Source organism: Mustela erminea, chromosome 7 (genome assembly GCF_009829155.1).
Source record: "Mustela erminea isolate mMusErm1 chromosome 7, mMusErm1.Pri, whole genome shotgun sequence".
Lineage (NCBI taxonomy): Eukaryota > Metazoa > Chordata > Mammalia > Carnivora > Mustelidae > Mustela > Mustela erminea.
The window spans coordinates 107,112,418-107,135,832 of NC_045620.1; the positions used below are offsets into that span (position 1 = coordinate 107,112,418).

Genomic DNA, 23,415 nt, shown 5'->3' on the forward strand with positions numbered 1-23,415 from the left:
TATGGTGTTGTGGTCACCACGGCATTCACAATGTAAGGTCAAGTTTGTGGTTCTGGTACATTCTTTCAGACAGCAGATGGACACTTTGTAAAGTGAATGGATAATAATACCACTAAACCAATCATTTGAGATCTTCATTTAGTCAGTAACCTTTATTTCCGGAGTACCTGCTGTATGTGTGAGGCACGAAGCCTCATGCTGAGGGATTCGAAGACAAAAAGGAAAGCACTCCTGCCGTGAGACACTTTCACTACAGCAAAACTAACACATAAGTAACTCTGATACAAATGAAAAGAAACAGATGCCATAAGGGACATACAGAAATGGCTGTAAGTGGGGTGCCTGGGTGGCTCAGTCAGTTAAGTGTCGGACTCCTGGTTCTGGTACAGGTCTTGATCTCAGGATTGGGAGATGGAGCCCCACGTCTGGCTCCATACTCGGCAGGGAGTCTGCTTGAGACCATTTTTCCCCTCTGCCTCCTCCTCTTCCCTGTCTCTAAGAGACAGAGAGGGCAAAGAAGGAAGGAATGGCTGCAAGATTCTGAGGATTGGAGAAATCACTTCAGACTAGTCAGGGAACGATGTCATAAAGGGGATGGATCTTCTGCTAAGAACTGAAGAGTCCGAGGGGCACCTGGGTGGCTCAGTTGGTTAAGCATCTGACTCTTGGTTCGGCTTATGCCATGATCTCAGAATCATGAGACCGAGCCCGCATTGGTCTCCATACTCAGCACAAGTCTGCTTGAATATTCTCTCCCTCCGTTTCTCCCCCTGCTCGCAATTTCTCTCTCTCTCTCAAATAAATAATCTTAAAAAAAAAAAAAAATTGAAGGGTCTGAGTGCACTGGCAAGGAGAAGCACTTAAAAGTTATGAGAACGTGAGCAAAATCATGTGGCTTTAAAATGGGATAGGGTGAAAAGCAGCTCTTCTTGTCCAGAGTAACATTAAGAGGAATGGGAGGAGATAACTAGGAGGAGAGTTTATGAACCTCTCCTCTTGTGCAACCATCAGGCAGGACTCAATGTCCAAAGAAAGGACAGGAAAAGAGACTTGGGAGGCAACTGGGGGTCTGAGAGAATAAGAAGCCTAATAAGAAGGCATGGACTTCTTATTAAACTGGGGGCTGGGTTGGCTCTGTGTTACTTCTGATCACCGCATCTCTAACAGGAGGCAGAGTGCCCTGCACTGACACACTCTAAAGCTAAATACCCCCAGTGACTGACAAACCCTGGCTATGAGACTCTGCAGAGCTCAGTCCTAGTAAAGCAACATGCAGATATCAGCGGCTCAGCAGGAGAGAGGGGGCAGGGGAGGGTGGCAGACCCAGCCTTCCTACCCGCAGGTCTCCTAAGTCAGCCTCTACCATCAGGGTGGGGCTCGCCCAGCTTGCCCCTGGTTCAAAGGCAGGAAACCACAGAGCCAAACTCCACCCCCAACATAAAGAAGCACAAGCAGAACAGAGTGAGTACCAGGCCAAAGAGATCTCAAGTGTTTGAAAGGACTTCATTTTTCATTGTTTTTGATTATGATTCTCAGCAAACTAAACCAAGACATTCAACATTAGCTCAGTTAAAACCCCCCAAATTTACAACCTGCATGAAACTTGAGAAAGCTAAATGACACACTTACACTTTCCTGTATTCTTTGAATAATAAAACCCAAGAGGTAAAATGGTTAAAAAAAAAAAAAAGATAAAGTAATGATAAAATGAAATCAAGATTTTTTTTTTAAAGATTTTATTTATTTATTTGACAGGCAGAGATTACAAGTAGGCTGAGAGGCAGGCAGAGAGAAAGGAGGAAGCAGGCTCCCTGCTGAGCAGAGAGCCCGATGCGGGGCTGGATCCCAGGACCCTGCGATCATGACCTGAGCCGAAGGCAGAGGCTTTAACCCACTGAGCCACCCAGGCGCCCCTGAAATCAAGATGATTAAATGATGATGCTATTCCGTATTAAGCACCTATTACACTACATATTCCAGAATGTCACAGTAAAACTCATCTTCACTTCCAAATTCAAGTTAGTTAACTTGATACATTTCAGTCCCATCATACATTCTGCAGCACAGAGCAGAAAGATAATTCAGTATAAGAATTCTAAATAAAGGGGCACCTGGGTGGCTCAGTAGGTGAAGCGGCTGCCTTCGGCTCAGGTCATGATCCCACGGTCTTGGGATCGAGTCCCACATCGGCCTCCCTGCTCAATGGAGAGCCTGCTTCTCCCTCTCCCTCTGCCTCTGCCTGCTGCTCTGCCTACTTGTGCTCGCTCTCTCTTTCTGTCAAATAAATAAAAATCTTAAAAAAAAAAAAAAAGAATTCTAAATAAATTCACACAAACAATAATAAAACATTCCTGGAAGCATTCATACTAATACCTAAAATGCAGACAATACCATGGGATGATAACCAAAATAGCAGCAGCAGCAATGACAAAAGAATAAACACAGAAATGTTCCATACCAAACAGTCACTCTCAGCTAATGAGAATTCCCCATTTTGGATTCACCATATAATTAATTACATTTATATCACAGTGTGGTCACTTCTTCACAGGGGACAACTTTTAAGAACCTATTTAGAATCTATAAAACTAAATTCTCAGCTAAGCTAGCAGTAATCTTTGGAATGGTCTTAGTAACTGTGATATGAGCCAGAGACAGGACCAAGATTAATTTTATGATCTGGTCATGTTCATTCTAGTCAATATAATAATCTCGTTTCCCACCTCCATTTATGATAATCTGTGCAATTCTAATCTAGTCCCATACAAGGCCATGAAGGTCTCCCTAATTTCTGAGTTCTTTTAAAAAAATGTATTTATCAACTACTTACATAAGTATACACAGCACCTTGCTTTTGGTTTATAAGTTCTTCATAATTTTGAAAAAAAAAATGTAGATTCAGCAATGATTTTAAATGTGATAGCCCTAACCCTCCCGCTATGTATTTTTTTAAAGATTTTATTTTACTTATTTGACAGACAGAGATCACAAGTAGGTGGAGAGAGAGAGAGGAGGAAGCAGGCTCCCTGCTGAGCAGAGACTCCGGGAATCATGACCCAAGCCATCCCAAGCCGAAGGCAGAGGCTTTAACCCACTGAGCCACCCAGGCGCACCTCTCCAGCTATATTTTAAGGTTTCTAGAAAATATGGACAAGGAAGGAAGGAAATATGGACAAAATACTTCTTCAGTATTACCATCCTAAGAGCACATGATGTTCAAAGACTCTGAAGAACTAAAACTGTATGGAACTCATCCTATGGGACCTTTCCAGAGAACTAGAAATATTCTTTGTTCTAAACACAGCTCATTTTCATTTTCTTTGTACCAACCATTAGAGTACTATACTTTTTATGTTATATTTAATTCAGAAACTCACAAAGATACCATTTGTCACCATTTTTATTTAATATTGTTCTGAAAGTTCTGGCCAATGTTTTAAGTTATGAATCAAAGGAATAGTAAGTTACAAGAGAAAAATACATGGGATCTAAAAAAACAAGACTCATAAAAACAGATAGTGGAATGGTGATTACCAGGGGCTGGAGGATAAAAAAAATTGGGAAGATGTTGTTTAGGAGTACAAAATTCCAACTAGTAGATTTAGTAAGTCCTGGAGATTTAATATGCAGCATCGTTATTATAAGTCAACAATACTATAAACTTCAAAGCTCGTAAGAGACTAGACCTTAATTGTTCCCACAACAAAAAATAAGCAATTATGTGATGTGATAGCAGTGTTGGCTAAGCTACGGCAGTAATCACTCTACAATATATAAATTCATCAAATCAACACACTGTACACAAACTTACACAATATTATAGGTAAATTATATCTCAAGAAATCATAAAAACTAAGTACCTAGAAAGGCACAATAAAAATAGTATAAAAATTCAAGTGCCATTCCAAAGAAAATACAATGTAAAAATGTATTTTTTTATTATAGGAACAAAAATATAAAACACTGAAGTAAAACTGGAGTTATGTTTATATAAAGAAATTACAAAACTTTCAAAGAAGAAAACTTGAGGAAAAAAAGAGTAAAGATTTAAAATCCTAAGGCTATCTTTTCTGTACAAGTATCCCAATAGGTTAAATTTCACAAAGTTTAATTTTGGAAGCCAATAAAATAATTTGAATATTAATATCCACAAACATTATTAAGAAGAAAGTAACAGGGGTGCCTGGGTCGCTCAGTCGTTAGGTGTCTGCCTTCAGTTCAGGTCATGATCCCAGGGTCCTGGGACCGAGTGCCACATCGCGTGCCTGCTTGGTGGGAAGTCTGCTTCTCCCTTTCCCACGCCCCCTGCTTGTGTTCCTTCTCTCACTGTGTCTCTCTCTGTCAAATAAATACAATCTTAAAAAAAAGAAGAAGAAGAAGAAGAAAAGAACTAACTAAACCGGGTGGGATTATATTATCTAGCAAAATCTATAAACAATGCTGCCCTGGCACAAAAATAATCAAAAGCATAGAAAGAGACTAGATCACAGAATAATTTATATTTCAGAATTAAGTATTATTATAATAACATAAATATTAACACAAAAATAGCATTTACTGTTTACTATTTCCCAAGAGCCCTTACTGCAGATTTCTCAACCTCAGCACTATCAATACTTAGGGCTGAGTAACTCTGTTATAGGGGTCTGTTCTGTGTGTTACAGGATGATCAGCAGCATCCCTGGTCCCTCGACTCACTAGATGCCACTAGCATCTGTGCCCTACCCCCCTACCTCCACTCCCTCCACCAGCTCTGACAACCAAAAATGTCTACAGACACTGTCTAATGTCTCCTGCCCCTGGGTTGAGAATTACTGTTCTACATGGCGGCAATCAATACCAGCTTACACCTAATAGTTATAGGCTGGTGTTTTTAAGTTAGTTAACATCCACCATGTTGTTGAAAAGCATAATCTCCAAAATTAAACACTTAAAAAAATGGGGTTTATGGAAAAAAAAAACCTTTGAAACTCTATTAAACTTGGTAACCAGAGTATTAAAAAAAGTAATATTCACTAATAAGAATACTAGCCCAGTTAACTCTCTACCGCCATTTTCAACAAAACCAAACACTGGTCGACCCTTTATCTCCTTAAACCCCGGACTCACACCTCTTCCACTGAGATGTAGGTCAGTGTATACAGTTCCTATAAAATTAAAAAACAAAACACAAAACACAAAACAAAAAAAAAAACAACAGGTGTAGATTTCCTCTTAAACGCCAGGTGAAATATCTTCCAACCCCCTTCATCTGTAACTCTTAAGCTTCCCCATATAGTTTCACTACAATGGAAAATGCCACAGATTTTGAGGCCACTAAACCAGCCATTACTTGCTCTAGAGGAAAGCCCTTCTTGTAGACTTTCCATCTTTTTTTTTTTTTTAAGATTTTATTTGAATTTCCATCTTTTTTCTCTTCATCTCTTTTTATCTGTAAGAATACTGGCTTCCCCAATCGCTGGGAAAAGTCTCCTATAAATTGACCCAACTTCCACACTATACTGATATTTCCCTATTTATCAACTGCAGATGAACAAATTCAAGTTTCAAAAAAAGTGAATATGATAGCAGAAGAGACTATACTACTTTAATTCCTTAATTCTCAAAGACAGCTACCTCCCCAAATCCCCAAGAGTTATTTAATCAGTAGCAGTAGGCATGGGGGTCAGGGAAGAAGCAACTGCAACAGTGAACAGAGACAGTCAGGAGCCATGCGAAATGCTTTACAGAATTACTTCATGGGATCCTCACAGCACTAGGATGTATGCACATATACTACCATTAAGGAGGAGAAAATGGGAACTTCGAGGAGTTAGCTTTCCCCACGTTACTCAGCTAAACTGATTACTGCCAGGTTCTACACAAATATGTAAATCCAGTCATTTTAGTTTATTAATGCTATAATACTTTTCTGCAGTTACAAATTTTAATTTAATACATAAATGGACTTTTCTTAAGATTTCAGTATTACAGTGAAATGATACAGTGAAGAAATAAAGCAAAACTCCCCAAGAGCACATCTTTTGCAATGGAAAAGTTCTCTAGGTGGTTTATTCAAACTCAGTAAAAGATTTAAAATCTCAAAGAAACTTTCACCTTCTTTTTGCAAACTATATACCGATCTTTCCAGATCTCAAGAGTTTGTTAGATGGTGGGTAGCCATAAGTAAATTTAAAAATTCTGAAGCTATAAGAAGATTTATTCACTAGCTAGACAAATGCCACAACAATGTCTTAGAATCCATCAAGACACATTCACAAACAAAGCCAGCCTGTCATATGTTCTGCCATGGTGCGGATGCTGCCACCCACTCAGTAATTCAAGTTCTACATTCCACGCCAGTGCAAATCGGAATCTGGCCACACTGGTCAAAACGTACCCACTCAAGAGTATCAAAAGGGTTAGTAAACAAGTTAGTGCAACAAGTCCTAAATATCTGTTCTTGAGTATGATATTTTCTACCATTTCACTTCCCTGCAAACAGGTACTAGCTACAATAGGAATTTCTATGATGGTAATGTCCATGTTTTCCAAGAGTGGTTTAACTGTTGATGACCTATTTGCCACCCTACACCAGTCTCCCCTGAAAATATATTAATTACAAAACAGAAGGGGGTTCTTTAGATCTTGCCATCTAATTAGTTGCCTGATTACAAGTGAAATGAAACATGTTGGATATGCTAACTGCTTTAGGCTGAAATAGGAATCCAAAGTGACTTCTTCATTTATGATGAAAAATATGGTGTTTTTCTTTGTTGAAAATGAATACTTACAGCTAACAATTATAAACTTAAAAATAAACTTAACAAGAAATGTCTAAAATCTATATGACTGAATCTATACTAAAAAAAAAAAAAAAAAAAATCACAAGATCCAGAAGTAGCCTTGAATAAAGAAAAAGACATCCCTTGTTTCTAATTAAGATTTTTCAAAGCCATCAAAAGTCTGTTCTCCCTAAATTAACTTAAAAATTAACTGAAATGCCAATAAACATAGTAAGGAAGATTCAAGCTGATAATAAAGTTTATTCGGAAAAATAAGAGGAGGATTAGCCTCCTCAGGTATTACCACACATACCAAGTCGCTATAATTAAACCAGTGAGTTCCTAGAACATTAACAAACAAACCAGTCAGACAGAATAAAAACCTCAAAACGGACCCCCACAGACCCATAGGAACAACTCAATATTATGAAATGACCAGTCACCTCCCAAAGTAATAGAAAATATTAATACAATTTCAATCAGAATTCTAATGAAATCTGGGAAGGAAGTATTTGACTAACTGATTAAAAAAAGATTAACAGTCGGAAAAATGTCTCTGAGATGAGACACCTCCCCACCCGCCCCCCACCCCCCCCACAAGAAATTTTAAGAACAATGAGGGGAAACTTACCCTACCATAAAACATGTGATAAGAGAGATAAACTTGGATCTGTCACACAATTAAACACTGAATATAATTTCATGGATCTCAATATGATAGGTAACAAACAGGGAGAACATATTAAATTAGTAATGCTGTTTGACAGTGGACAAAGAGGGATGGTCTGAGGAACTACTACTTTTTGATTTCAGTATAATTGCATTTTCTACCACAATTCCTATTATTTGTAACAGGAATCTAGTGGAGTGCCATTGTTATGCTATGCTGCAAAGGGACTTCATCCTACGCACTTCTGAGTGGCTTCTCTCTGTGCTGAAGAGACAGGACTCTTAAGAGTGAAGTACTGAACAGCAGCCTTCAGTGTGTCCTTCTCTTAACCCTACGGCTCACTGGGGTATCTCGGGAGATCCAATGGGGCCTTCTCTTCTACCTCACCCACAACAAGCTGCTTTTCTTATTTTATTTAAGGTCATACTGTGTAGTGTTTCATTAGAAGAAAGTGTTCTATTACCTAAATAAAGTTTATAAACCACCCACCCAGAAGACTGCCAGGAGAAACACTATGTTAAAGGTAATTAATACTTGTTAAAGAACTATAAAAGAGCTATTACATTAAATGAACACTCAATCACATTTTCTAAATACAAAGTATGCTTTTGTCAGGTAACTCCCCAAATGCCACAAGCTGTTAAGAATCATTCCTTTCACCCAGAAGAACTTCAAGTCTGTTTTGGGAACTGCAGAATAAATTTTTACAATGCATATATCATTTTGTTTCCTAAAATCATCTTTTAAAAATTTTGGGAGATATGCTTTCCAAATTACGTAGCTTTAATATTTTTCAGGGGTAAACACCATATTTATTTATTTATTTATTTATTTGGCAGAAAGAGACACAGTAAGAGAGGGAACACACAAGCAGGAGGAGTAGGAGAGGTAGAAGCAGTCTACCCGCTAAGCAGGGAGCCCCATGTGGGGCTCGATCCTAGAACCCTGGGATCATGCCCTGAGCTGAAGGCAGACACTTAACGACTAAGCTACCCAGGTACCCCATAAATACCTTATTTAAATAGTCTTCCAGATAAATGGGATTTTGTGAGATTCTATGATCTGATTCTTCTGCCCACTGTTACTTGAAACATACCAACTTCATTACTTGGTTTAGCATTTATCCATGAGCAATACTCAAAAATTTCCAGGCTTCACAGACCTGTACCCCTGGAGCAAATAATATATTATATATTAATAAAAATAATTTAAAAATAAAATAAAATCTTTAAAAAATCATTCCAGGCTTTCTATACATCAAGGCTTATGCTCAGTGTTTAAGGGAAAACCATACAATCAACAGCTCAGGTGTTGATTTTAAAATTTCTAAAGTCAAATAACAAAAAATAGTATAAAAGATAACATCTGCACAGTTCAAAGATGGGAGGGATGAGCGTTCAGGGAAGAGTGACAAAGGCTGCTTAGGGGATGCAGGATTTGGGCTGGGTGCCATACACACATGGGCACAAGGGACCTTGCTGGCATTTGGCCTGTGCACAGATGGACTTGGTGAACTATCTCACTGGGAACATACACTTCTGTACAGAACTGTACACTAAAAAGCGTGGGATGTACGACATATAAATTACACCTTAATTAAAACAAGAGAAAAAAAACCCCACCTGTAGGGGCGCCTGGGTAGCTTAGTGGGTTAAGCCTCTGCCTTCGGCTCGGGTCATGATCCCAGGGTCCTGGGATCGAGCCCTGCGACAGCCTCTTTGATCAGCAGGGAGCCTGCTTCCTTTCCTCTCTCTCTGCCTGCCTCTCTGCCTACTTGTGATCTCTGTCTGTCAAATAAATAAATGAAATCTTAAAAAAAAAAAAAAAACCCACCTATAAATGACTACCCACCTGTAAATGACTACCTGGAAGACAATTTGGCATTTTGTATAAAATTTCAAACACACAAGCCCTATGACTCAGCTAATCTACTTTGCCACTTATATCTGGAGTGCAAAATAATCCATTATTTGCATTACAGTGTTTGTGAAATTTAAAAATCAAGTTTTTAAAAATAAAATAATATTTAGTGAATACTTAGGTACGGTGATATAAGTCTAACATCAAACATTAAGGACTAAAAACATAAAAACTACTTCTGGAAGATAAGTTGATTTACACAGATAAGGATGCCAATTAAATATAATTTCTCGAACCTATAATAAACTGGTTCACTACTCCCAGTCTGTTCAAAATCATTTCCAAACACAGGTGAGCACAGACACAGAGTTTTTTCCTTTGAGCTTAATCTTTATTGACTGACCTTTCCTGGTATTTAAGTTCATGAGAACAAAGATGTCTGTAGCCTGGCATTACTGACACCAATGTGTACTACAGTTCACAAACTCTATCTTAAGTATCTGTTGATTTAACTTTTCTATGTACATTTTCTTAGAAGTATGGCAAGATAAAAAGGGAGAAGAACCAATGGAAGAACTCTTGCTTTGTTTTATTTAATTTTTGTTTAAAGTTTATTTTAAAATCTCTACACCCAACATGGGGTTCGAACCCACAATCCTGAGATCATGAGTCACACACTTCTGAGCCAGCCAGGCACCCTGGAAGAACTCAGATTTTTTTTTTTTTTAAAGATTTTATTTATTTATTTGACAGAGATAGAGATCACAAGTAGGCAGAGGGGCAGGTGGGGGGTGGGGGGGGAGCAGGCTTGCGGCTGAGCAGAGAGTCCAATGCTCCAATGCAGGGTTCAATCCCAGGACCCTGAGATCATGACCTGCGCCCAAGGCAGAGGCTTAACCCACTGAGCCACCCAGGTGCCCCAAACTCAGATGTTTTAATAATCAGAGGGCAAAAGTAAAAGTGGAGGCCTTTCTGTGAAAAATGCACATCATAAAATGCCTTAAAGGAAAAGACTAATAAATTCTAAATTTCTGTATGACAAAAAATATTAAAGACTTAAATTTAAAATCAGTATTGAAAAATTTTAATGAAATAATTAAGTGTATGTGGGGGAGGGTATCTGTAATATTTATAGACAAAGGTAAATACTTCTGTGTTTACTTACCTTTAATAGTCAAAGAATTCTTGCCAATACATAAAAAAATAAATAACCATGGAGAAAAAGCACAAGAAATTTAAAGAAGGAGAGCTAAAAATAACTAAGGCAAGTATAATCTCAACTTCAAAACAAAACAAAAACCCCTAAGACAATGACACATCAAAATGTGGGGTGGGGGGAATGGAAGGTGAAAAAAATCCCTCACAATCAGGGTTGGCGAAAGCACCTGGTTCTTTCAAACGTACAGTAACACAGCGTTTTGGAAAAGCAGAGGAGCATTTTCAGTATGTAAAATGTATATACCATCTCACTTCCAAGAAGTTATGCTCGAATATTTATACAGCACAAATATATGTGTAAGTTTTCTAGCAGCATCAATTTGTAGCACAGAAAAATGTAAATACCTAACAATCTATCAATAGGGACTGGAAGAGGGAATGATAGTACATCCGGGCAAATGTAAGACCTGCAGGGTCACTGTAAAAAATAAAAGTCACATTACTCCTGTGAGAAGGTGCTAAAGAGAGATACACTGTGAATGGAGAAGAGCAGCTCCAAGATCACGTGCAACATGGCCAGGCCTGGACCAGTCCTGGGAGTGGGGGCAGGCCAGTGCGAATACACCCCAAACAACCACAGGCGTGAAACGGGGATTTGCAGTGAAGGAAAGGGGATGGTGTTTGTTTCCTACATCATACATTGCTATGTCTGAAGAATGTTTTACTTTTAAAATCGGAAAGTAAAGATTTTAAGTTTACAGTTATAAGAGGAGAAAGGAAGTTATGTCCTAAGTTGTTTTTAAAATGTAAAGCTCTGAATCCTCTCTCCAGTACATACACTACCCCAGATTAGCCCAAATCCCAAAATCTTCACTAGATTCCAGACCACCTCAGACAGATGACTTAGGGGCCTTCAGGACCTCAAGGCATGGATGTGTCACATTAAAACACAAGTTCAACAATATGAACATTCTTAAAGTTGCATTTAAAAGGAAAAGCATAAGGGCAGCTGGTGGCTCAGCTGGTTAAGTGTTAGACCCTCTTGATTTCAGGGTCGTGAGTTCAAGGCCCATGTTGTGCTCCACACTGGGTATGGAGTCTACTTAAAAAAATAAAATATAATAAAATTAAATTAAAGGAAAACACAGCCAGAAAACTCATAAAAATGTAAAATAAATAAACAACTCCTCAAATTATTTTCTGTTGCTATTTGTTGTATTTCTACAAGTGGAAGAACTTTTAACATTTAAACTTCAGCCTAAAAGTCTCCTTTCCCAGATGAGGAAAAGGATATTTGAGTTTCAAGACGTTATTTGTTTTTATAGGACTTGAAACCCGAAGGAAAACATACCTTCTAAGAGCATCTCTGGAATGTCTGCTTGATATCTAGGCCCCACTCTGATTTCACCTTTGTCAGCTAACAGTGTTTTCACTGAAGGGTCATAGACCAATGAGTAGAAAAAGGTGTCCTGAAAAAAAAAAATGACAGAAAATTTTAGGTAAACTTAATTCCTTCTACTTTTTATACAGCAATAAGGTCAATGTCACCATAAAGAAACCATAAAACTTCAGAAAGTAAGTGAGATTTCATTTTGGTGGATAAATTCATAGATCTTGAAGAAGAAAATGATGCTACTGTCATCATGTAAAATAGCGTAAAACTAAATCGAGCAAAAATAAACAGCTTACAATAAAGGTAGACTATCAGGTTTTGTTGTTTGTTTTAGTCTAAAAGAAAACCATTTAACCGCTCTAAAACAAGATTCTGGAAAGCTAGCAAAGCTAAGCTGTAAGTCAAGTAAGACTCCTGAAGTCGCATTCCCATCTCTAAAGCCCATACTGAACAATGAGGACACCTGGCACACTTACTTTTAAAGTGTCCGTCCACATTTTATCAATATGTTAAAATGCATAACATCTCACATTAAATAAAGTTTAGAAGAGTTGAGCTTAAATGCAGCTTACTCATTAAAATGTCACATTGTATTATTTAAACATCTATTAATTCCAATTCTGCAGCTTTCCTTTAAATCCTGAAGCACTCATATTTACATATAAATAGGCATATAAACATAAATATACCTACCACTACCAGCATACCCACTAACTTGCCAAGGTCCTTCCCACCTGCCCCTTTCTTCACAAATTCGCCTGTCATTATTGCACAGAGACCATGCTAATCTTCTCAGTATCATTCCAATTTTAGTGTATGCGCTGCCAAAGGCAGCACCCGATGTCCTTTAGAATGCAAACCGGCTCTACTGACTGAGCCTAAAGGATAAAATGACCAAGCACCAGGCCTTTGCTGAATTCCGCAAAACCACAAGATGTCTTAGAAAGTCTTGTCCCTGCTCCCTGCGAGGACTCTGGGGGTCATCTACTGCATGACACTCTGCTTTCTATCTTGGAGGGGCCTGTTTCTACCATCCGCATTTTACCACGACCCTGGTGAGCAGGCTGCAAGTAAGAGATACCTGCCAGACTGTAAAGCTTTCTCCTTTCGGATAGTACAGACAGTGATAAAGGGAAAGGAGAGAACAAAACAAGGTGACATGGGTCACTGTCAGAAGGAAAGCTTAAACAATAAAATTGCTAAGAAGATACAACAATGTGACAATTTACGCATATAAATGTACTACCTAGGGAAAAGAAAAATCTGCAGAATATATAAATCAACCTGCTTAATAGGTTGACAGGTTGATCAATACATAATCAGAAATACGTGTCTCTGAAGACAGGAGCAACCAAGAGTGTTAGTAGGGAACTAAAGCTACTGCCACTGGCACACCATCGACTTCAGAAGAGGACACACCTCTGGTCACTTTTATTCTGTAAAATATGTCAGCACAGGATTCTGTAAAAATAGGATTCTGCCATACTTATCAGTAAAATGAGATGAAATTATTATTTTGGGCCACCCAGGTTGCTTCAGACCCCTTAAATTTGGGGCACCTGGGTGGCTCCATCAGTTAAGCAACCAACTCTTGATTTTAGCTCAGGTCATGATCTCAGGGTCATAAGATCGAGCCCCATGTTGGGCTCTGTGCTAAGCCTGGAGTCTATTTAAAATTCTCTCTCCCTTTCCCTCTCCCTATGCCCCTCCCCCTACTTGTGCTCCCTCACATGCGCTCTCTCTCTAAAAGAAAAAAAAAATTCCTTAAATTTATATGTCGTGCCTGATATGGGAAATTGTTTAAAATGTAAATGTAATTTTTCAACAAGTAAAAAATCGTGATTAGAAAGGTGTCCCTTGAGTTACCATCCTCAAATATGCCAATTTCAATATTTTAAAAACCAGATTTTCTCAAGGATGGTCTTATAACAGATAAAGAAGTAAAAAAAAAAAAAAGAATAAAGTGTTTTTCAAATTGAAAAAAGAATATAACGTAAGCAGTTTTATTTTTACTAAACTGCGCTCTCTGAATAAAAAAAGTTTTCCTCAAATACACTGCCAGAGACGTCAGTTCCTTTCCCAAAGATTGATACAGGACCAAGTGCTTAAAAATCAAATGGACAGGAAAAATATCCTAGTAAGTCCTTTGCAAATTTTCAGCTTCAACAATCCTTAGCACACAGAAATTACTAACGACAAATTAGAAGGCAAAAATACCACTTTTTAAAAAATCACACTGTTGGGGCACCTGGCTGGCTCGATCAGTGAACCATGCATGTGACTCTTGATCCTACGGTTGTAGGTTCAAGGCCCATGTTGGGTGTGGAGATTACTTAAAAATAAAGCTTCTTTAAAAATTAGAAATTAAAAAATTACACTGTCTTAACAGCCAAATACACCAGTAAAGTACACTGAAACATACTCAGTGTTTCTTCCTTTTATTTCTGCTTTTGTGAACTAATGCTAATTTCTGAGCATTATCTTTCTCCATACAGTTATCCATATGTTGACTGAAAAACACTGCTACATTCTTTTCTAAATTTCCTATGTAGAAGTTATAAAGACTATCAATCTTGTTTCTGCCTTGAGTATTTACTCTTAGTTTTCTCTATTAGATTTTCTAATGTACAATAGTTCTACCTGTCTGCCGCATCTTTTGCAGTTATGTATTCTTCATTTGAGATGAGGGGACAACATTTTAAGTATAACATGTTAAGTATACATATTAAGTGTAATTATTAAAGTATATTTTAAGTACTTTTTAAATTTTAAGCAATATTTTAAGAATAATAAAAAAGTTTTTTTCACAGAAAATACAACCCTTTAAATTCTTTTTTTTTTTTTAAGATTTTATTTATTTATTTGACAGACACAGTGAAAGAGGGAACACAAGCAGGGGAAGTGGGAGAGGGAGAAGCAGGCTCCCCGATGAGCAGGGAGCCCAATGAGGGGTTCCATCTCAGGACCCTGGTATCATGACCTGAGCCGAAGGTAAACGCTTAATGACTGAGTCACCCAGGTACCCCCCTTTAATTGTTTAAAAGCATATACACACACATATACACACATGTAAGTACATATACACACACATACACACACACATACATACAAAAAATAAAGATTTGAGAAAACAAAAACACCAAGAAATTATAAAGGTTAAATACTAAAGCATTAACAGTAAAAATTTTCCCACTGTAGACTATTCTGTTTAGAGGAATCTCCTCCTCCAATGAACCATATGCTCTCATTCAACTTGTTAAAAAAATGTTTAAAATGTTTCTTAATGAAGTTTACAGAAACATTTTTAGTTGACAAAGTTTATTGGGATTTTAGGAAAGAAAGCAGACCATGAGTTAAGATCTCATCTGGAAAAAGTCTAAAAGAAAAACTGTTTATTTGAAAAACAACAAAAACAAAAAAACAGGGAGGAGTACCAAGTATACAGAAGTTACTTATTTCATAAAGCCAAAAACAGTTCTTCGACTACCAACTAAATCATCATACTGTATAAAGCCTTTCATTACCAACCAAAAAAAAAAAAAAAAAAAAACAGACACAGAAGTTTTTGCCAAATGTTATCTCAGTTAACCAGAAAAATCAAATTATCTAAATGTATTCTAGTCATTATACTTTTATATAATGCTGCTCTCCCAATGCAATAACTTGGTGCAAGAAAAAATAAACTCAAAGGTATGGGGTTCGTGTGAAATCAAGGGGGGAAAAAAACCACAAAACAAGTGTAGTTGTGAATTACCTCTTTATCAAGATAGGATAATACTGACTCTGTCTCATTCAGAAGGGCAACACTGCATTTTCCCCTGTTGAGAGAGGGAAAAAGTGGATAAATGTAAGAAAAGCCACATCACCTTCATGGTGATGACATATACAAAATTAAGAATACACAGAATGTAAAGTTGATACTAAGAAACTAGATGGCAGTTAGGAATATACATATATGTACATACTTAGACTTGCTATACAATCCTGGTGTTGCGTAACCTAAAAACAAAAACAAAAACAAAAAACAGGACGGTCTGTAGACATTTACTGCAAGGCTAACCTGTGGAAGGAACTGTGTTAGGCAGTAAATCTTTGTAATATAAAACACTTGACAGGTATCTCCTAATTATTAAAGAAAAAAAAGGAGTACAATGAAAGCTTCTGATCAGAAGTGAGTTTCTGAATCTATAAAGAGTTAATATGAGCCAATTTTATACAAAGACTTTAGATAAGACTTCACTGTGCAAACCAGCAAGTAAAATAATCTTTGAATTTTTTTAAGTAGCCACTGCATATGAGAACCTAAAAATAATACACATTCATATCAAGATTAACTAACTTACCTTTATTGACACTGCTCTAAAGTCTAGTTAAAATTTAAAGACACTGCTATAAAGTAAAGGGCAAAATAAAAGATCTACAGATATACAGAACTTGAAGTCTGATGGCATTTACCTTTGATCATATAGCCCTGGGTGTAAGTTTGAAAATGAATGTCTATTAGAAAAAAAAAAAAGGGAAAGAAAAGGCTTGTCTAGACTTGAGAAAAATTAAGGTTACCCAGGTAGAGGCATTCATTACAAAGACGTGTATAATCATCCTCACTAGTGTGAAAAATTCTGTGGAGACAGAAGACTTTTGATACAGATTATAGATAATTTTGGTCAGGACACACAAAATATTTTTTTAAATGTCATAATGTCATTTGATTTTGTAAACAGAAGTCACTGCTTGCAACCCACAAAATGACGTGCAAAATCCAAACACATCACATATCTGTTGAATGGGAAGCTGGAAGAGCAGGCTGTTGGAATATCAGAGTGGAAAACAACTGAAAGGAAAAAATTACCAAAAGCAAAATAAAATGCAGAATGCTCACACACAGATCAACAATCACAGTTAACTAAACATTTTGCAAATGTACATTCCTCAGATTTAAAAAAATTTCTCCTCATAAAAACATCTTTTTCTGGTAATCAGCTCTAGTTAATATCACTTCAAAAGACTTCTGAGAGCATGTGTTCTTTCCATATTATCCTGTCAAGTCTCTAATTTGGTTAGCGAGAGTTATAAAGGTTTTGGTTTTTCTAATTTTATTCGTGCATATTACTGAAGAAGAATTAACATGATTACTTCAGAGCACATAACAACACTCACAGTCAACAATTACCTGACAGGCCCTTAGAAAGGACAGAATTACGGGCAGGGAAACTGCTCTGCTGAGGTTTGCACATCTACAGCTGCTACAGAAGTTCTGTGACCTGTGGACGTCTGCACCACGCGTGCAGCGTGCTTACAGACCAAATGGGCTTTCCAAAAATAGGCTTCAGTTTCTTTTTTTGCCTAACAGCTGAAAGAGCAGGATTTCCAACATTTAATACTTAATCACTTAGAAGAAATAAATTCCGGGTTTTTATAGTTCTCTAAGTTGGGTGTTTTTTGTTTTTTGTTTTTAATGGAAGCTGAATGTTGTTTTAATAGATACCACTTTCTGTAAGAGCCATTCGGATGTTAAGGGTTAACTGACACTGAAAATTCATAAAAACAATACAGCATTAGTCTCCTCTATACCGTCTGAAATGACAAGATGATTTAAACAGAATCATCAAACCATTATTTTCATAATTACATTAAGAGATAAGGAATGCTGATTAGATACTGTTTTAGAGATACAACATGATGACACCCAGCCAATCTAAAATATAAATTATTTGGAGGAATGTAGCTTTTACGCAAAGATGAAAAAATAATAGGTGATCTTCATTTTTAAATTTTCTTTACTGTAGCTGCGTATTTTCTGCCAAATTAAAAATGAAAATCTGATACTTAAAATATTCAAGTACATATACTAACAGCTAACAAAGCAGGAGGTTGAGTCAGAATTATTTTATGAAGTAAATATGAATATGTAATTAACACATGTGCTACCACGCCAAGAGTTGTTGATAAAAGTAGTTTAAAAAGAGACTTAAAGTGCTGGTTTCCTTTATGCTGAACAAATCTTGGCTCACAGAAAAAAATATGGCAAATTTTAAGACCAAAGCAAAGGAACTATTAGCAAACTGTTATATAGATAACCCAGTTGGTCGATGCTGAATCTCAAGCAATGACCCTAATTGTTCTCTTCCACCACACTTTAGTCCTTAAGGAATAAAGATACCCAAAGATGATGATATAAATACAAAACTCATTAAAGACCTTAACACAAAGAAAGATCACTGCAGGCCTGTATCATTATTCATACCACTCTCCTACAGGGAACTACACGGCAACACAGAATTTCCAGAGACAACACACTTTCCCACAGATCACTGAAAAAGGTTTTTAAAAACATCCTCTGTCCTGCTGCGCAGTGTGCTGGGACCCAGACAGACAAGTGAATCAATAATTACGACACAACACAGTCCCATGTCTAAGGGCAGGTGCTGATCCGTCTGTTACCTGCTTAACAGATAACAGCATCATCCCACAGACTCAAACACCACACGTAAAAATGTGCACACAAATTATGTATTTCTTTTATTTAAAGACACTCCCTATTCATATAAATAAAAGAGGAAGTTGAAATGAGCATCCATTTCCCCACTGCCTAAAGACTCTCAGTTTCATAGCACTGCAGCTTGACTAGGGTCCCCACTTAGGAAAATGCAAAATTTCTTAGTGCCACACCAGACTCACTGAGGCCAAATATCCTGGGGAGGGATCAAGAAATCCATTTGGTTGATAAGTATCACCAGATGATCCTCAGTCAGATTTACCGAATCCAAGTACTCGGGGAGGGATCAAGGAGTCTACGTGGAAAACAAGCATCACCAGGTGATAGTTAAGCACAGTGAACTTGAAAGCCACTAGTACAGAGATGCAGGGTCTGACTAAACCCCTTCCTGTTCAATGAAAGAATTTTTCTTTTTTAACTAAAAAAAGGCATTTTTCTGGGTACTTGGGTGACTCAGTGGGTTAAGCATCCAACTCCTGATTTCGGCTCAGGTCATGATTTCAGGGTGATGAGATCAAGTTCCCCAAGAGGAATCCAGGCTCAACAGGGAGAGTCTGTATGAGATTCTCCCTCTCCCTCTGCCCCTCCCACATACTCGCCCACACACCGCACACGCCCTTTTCTCTCAAATAAATAAATAAATCTTTTTAAAAAATAATTTCCTTCCATTTCTTATTTTATTTTATTTTTTATTTATTTGACAGCGCGACAGGGAACACAAGCCGGTGAGCAGGGGGGTGCTAGAGGGAGAAGCAGGCTTCCTGCAGAGCAGGGAGCCCAATGTGGGGCTTGATCCCAGAACCCTGGGATGATCCAAGTGGAAGGCAGACACTTAATGACTGAACCACCCAGGTGTCCCTAAATAAATCTTTTTAAATTTTATTTATTTTTTAAAGATTTTATTTATTTATTTGACAGAGACCACAAGTAGGCAGAGAGACAGGCAGAGAGAGAGGGGGAAGCAGGTTCCCCACTGAGCAGACAGCCCCACGCAGGGCTCGACCCAGGACCCTGGAATCATGACCAGAGCCAAAGGCAGAGGCTTTAACCCACTGAGCCACCCAGGCGCCCCAATAAATCTTTTTTAAAAAAGGCATTTTTCTCAATGGCCGCATGAGTCTTACAGTTGCTCAGGATTCTGAACAGCTTCTCATATAAAAACAATGCTAGGTTCTGTGATTAGAAATTCAGCGAATAGGCAGTTTTACATAGCATTTAATCCACTGAATACAATGGACAACCAAACAAAAAAAATAATGAAGTTCAAAGATCCAAAATGCTTTCAGAAAATTACATTTCACAACAGCAACACAGTTAAATAGGACTAAAAGAAAGATTCAAAATTCTTAATGAAATTATTTCCAAAGCAAAATTATATGCCTAAACAAATCACTGGCTAAGTGCAGAAAACATTTTCAAGATAAGCAAGGACCAAGAATTTTTTCTATTTTAGAAGACTAATCGAAAAGAATGGCAAAACAATTAACTTCAAGGAAAAACAAAAGGTTGTACAAGAAAGAATACACGGGGAATCCTTACATGTTCATAAAATACAATGAATGATTATTAAGTTAAAAAAAATGCTGTGATATATTGGGAACATGAAGGAAAGGAAAAGAGAAGAGAGAGTAGAGAGAGATTTAGAAAATTGAAAAAGTAACAGTAGCAGTGTAAGAGTGGTGTAAATACAGAAGCCACACAGAAAAGCTGAAAATGCCTGTGGAGGGGGAACTAGGCTTACGACTGCCTTGGATATTATTACATAACTATATGCATATATTTGACTTTTAAAAATAATACAATTTAAATTTAAAGTAAAAAGGGAGATCCTAATTAAACAAAGTGTATAAATTTGTATAATTAATACATATACCAAGAAGCAAAGATTATTTAGCATGAGTCTACACCAAGTTTTCTCAACCTTAGCATTATTAACATAGGAAGCCAGGGGATTCTTCGCTGTGGCAGGCTGTCCTAGGTACACAGGGTGTTTAACAGTATTCCTGGCATTGACCCATTGGACAGTAGTAGCACCCCCACACCTAGCTGAGTCGACCAAAACTGTTCAGACTTTGCTGAATGACTCCCAGGAGACAAAACTGTCCCTGGCTGAGAACCTCTGCTCTAGAGCTGATGAACCAGTATTTCTTTCCCTCCCTGCTTCCCTCCTTTCCTTCCTTTCTTTCTCCCTCCCTCCCCCTCTCCCTTCCTTTAGTTGAAGATTTTATTCATTTGAGAGAGGGAGTGAGTGGGAGGGAGAGGGAGAAAGAATCTGAAGCAGAGTCTGTGCTGAGCACAGAGCCCAATGTGGGGCCTTATCCCAAGACCTCATGACCTGAGCCAAAGTCAAGAATCAGATGGTTTAACTGACTGAGCCACCCAGGTGCCCTGGAACCAGTTTTCTTACGCATTTCTTAAGAAACAAACACCTGAAAGACCCTAAAACAAAAGTGATTTTGTATCTTCAGACTATAAAAAGGACCAAAAAGAGAGAAAGAAATCTGGACTTTAAATATTTCTATTCAAAGATACATTTTCTGTTAATGTTGCTTTAACAGATGTTAGGAAATAAAAATTAAAGAAGCCCAACAAAACAAAACCTGGAACAGGTGTTTGAGTAGGTAAGGTAAAGGAATAAAAAGCCAAGAAGAGAAGTCTGGGTTTAATGTGATAGATCAATGGATTCTCTTTTTTTTTTTTTTTGAGATTTTATTTATTTATTTAACAGAGAGAGAGGAAGAGATCACAAGTGGGTAGAGAGGCAGGCAGAAACAGAGGAGGAAGCAGGCTCCCTGCTGAGCAGAGAGCCTGATGTGGGGCTTGATCCCAGGACCCTGAGATCATGACCTGAGCTGAAGGCAAAGGCTTAACCCACGGAGCCACCCAGGCTCCCCAGATCAATGGATTCTACAAAGAAAAATGACAAGTAATGTTTTGGAAAGCTCATTCTCTCTGTGGCATGTGGAGAAAACCAAAGCAACAAAACCTGAATCCATGATTCTGGAGATTTGATAACAAATACAAAACACACTGTAAAAGAGGAATTCAAGGGGGAAAAAGATCCTTCTCTTGGTACAACTTTTGCCTTTTTTTTTTTTTTAAGATTTTATTTATTTGATAGAGATACAGCAAGAGAGGGAACACAAGCAGGGGGAATGGGAGAGGGAGAAGCAGGACTCCCGCTGAGCAGGGAGCCCGATGTGGGCCTCGATCCCAGGATGTTGGGATCATGACCTGAACCAAAGGCAGAAGCTTAACAACTGAGCCACCCAGGTGCCCCCACTTTTGCCTTTTATAGCTACAAGAAAATGGAATGTCCAAAAGAAGTCAGTAGGTGTCAGGAAGGTCCTCTTTCCTAGTACAGTACAACAAATTGTTCTGATTACCAAAAAAATCTCACAGGCATTTTCACAACCATGTGGAACACCAGAGCTTGGGACAACATGTAGAATATACTTTCATCCAGCCCAGTGGGATTCTGGGATTCACCCAGCCCATTCTGCCCTGGGATTCTTGTCAGAGAAGGAAACACTTCAACCCACAGAGGATAATCATTTCAAGGTAAAGATTATACCATACAAAGACAACATTCAAGAAGAAGTGTGCTAAACATGGAGACTTTAAAATGTTAAATTGTGGTATGATTTTTCTCTCACTGTATTTTTCCTCTTTCTTCTACTAGGCAATCCTATGAGTTTAAGAATGCTAAGTAATTAACTTCCTTATGTTAGTTTCCCTTTTTTATTAGATTTATTTCACTTTAGAGAGACTGTGAGCATGAGAGTGTGAGCAGGGGGAGGGCAGAAGAAGAGAATCTTCAAGCAGACTCCCTGCTGAGTGCACATTTTCCCCCCAATGTGGGGTTTGATCCCATGACCCACGAGACCATAACCTGAGTTGAAACCAAGAGCTAGCTGCTTAACAAACTGAGCCACAGGCGCCCCCTCTTGTGTTAGCTTCTTAAGCAGGACTACTTGTAGTCATCAACAGTACTCTTTTGGCTAATTAAAATTTTGTTTACAAACAGCAATAAAATCGCAAAAATCTAACATCTTAAAATAAAAACATTGGCATAATAAAAATTAGTACAGGAAGAAAAATCCTTTTATTAGAATCTTTTTTTAGATTCCAAATAAGTTCCTTTAATATTAATAGCTAATCTGAAGAAAGTCTGCAAATTTAAGGGAGTTCTATGTTAGCATCACTACCTATTTTTCAATAAACATAAATCTTTTAAAAATTGTTTTCTCAGGGGGCGCCTGGGTGGCTCAGTGGCTTAAAGCCTCTGCCTTTGGCTTAGGTCATGATCCCAGGGTCCTGGCTCTCTGCTTGGCAGGGAGCATGCTTCCCTTCCTCTCTCTCTCTGCCTGCCTCTCTGCCTACATGTGATCTCTGTCTATCAAATAAATAAATAAATAAATAAATCTTTTTTAAAAATTTGTTTTCTCAGGTTACCTGGCTGATTCACTCACTAGAGCATGTGGGGTTGTGAGTTCAACCCCCACATTAGGCATAGAGCTTTAGTTAACATTTTTGGTTGTTGTTTTCTCTAAAGATGACATAAAAGGCCGGCCTTACAGACTTAAACTTAAAAATTACAAAACCCTAAAAAGTAAAACAACCTGGGTGCCTGGGTAGCTCAGTGGGTTAAAGCCTCTGCCTTCAGCTCAGGTCATGATCCCAGAGTCCTGGGATGGAGCCCCACATCTGGCTCTCTGCTCAGCAGGAGGCCTGCTTCCTCCTCTCTCTCTCTGCCTGCCTCTGTGCCTACTTGTGATCTCTGTCTGTCAAATAAATAAATAAAATCTTAAAAAAAAAAAAAGTAAAACAACCCATAAAACAAAAAACAAATCACAAATCCTTTTTCACTTGAATCTCCCTGCACAGAAATACAAATAAATACAAAATCCAAAAAAAAAAAAAAAATTAGGACATTCTCATCTATTTTACTTGGTAAAATTTATTTTGTACATCTCCTCAAAATCACACTGTGAAGTGACCAAGTCTATTCTTTGAATAGACCAAGTCTATTCTTTGCAGGATTCATTTTAACACCAAAAGACTAAAATGAACC

The 23,415-nt window shown here is 37.8% G+C and overlaps 1 protein-coding gene, 1 long non-coding RNA gene and 1 other non-coding gene across 8 annotated transcripts in view; 1 reads left to right on the plus strand and 2 right to left on the minus strand.

The window, feature by feature from the left end:
* The window catches only part of MTA3 (metastasis associated 1 family member 3), a 212,038-nt gene that overhangs the window by 71,547 nt on the left and 117,076 nt on the right, over positions 1-23,415 (minus strand). For all 6 annotated transcript variants that reach the window (XM_032352843.1, XM_032352842.1, XM_032352838.1 and 3 more), the window contains exons 5-6: positions 15,600-15,663; positions 11,804-11,921 (exon numbers count right to left, since the gene is read on the minus strand). In XM_032352843.1, coding sequence (XP_032208734.1) covers positions 11,804-11,921; positions 15,600-15,663 — 182 coding nt within the window. The remainder of the gene's footprint in view (positions 1-11,803; positions 11,922-15,599; positions 15,664-23,415) is intronic.
* On the plus strand, positions 642-21,845 carry LOC116595965. Its single transcript, XR_004287934.1, has 3 exons — positions 642-760; positions 18,070-18,073; positions 21,835-21,845. It is a non-coding gene; the product is annotated as an uncharacterized LOC116595965 (long non-coding RNA).
* LOC116596654 lies at positions 12,576-12,682 on the minus strand. Its single transcript, XR_004288241.1, has one exon. It is a non-coding gene; the product is annotated as a U6 spliceosomal RNA (small nuclear RNA).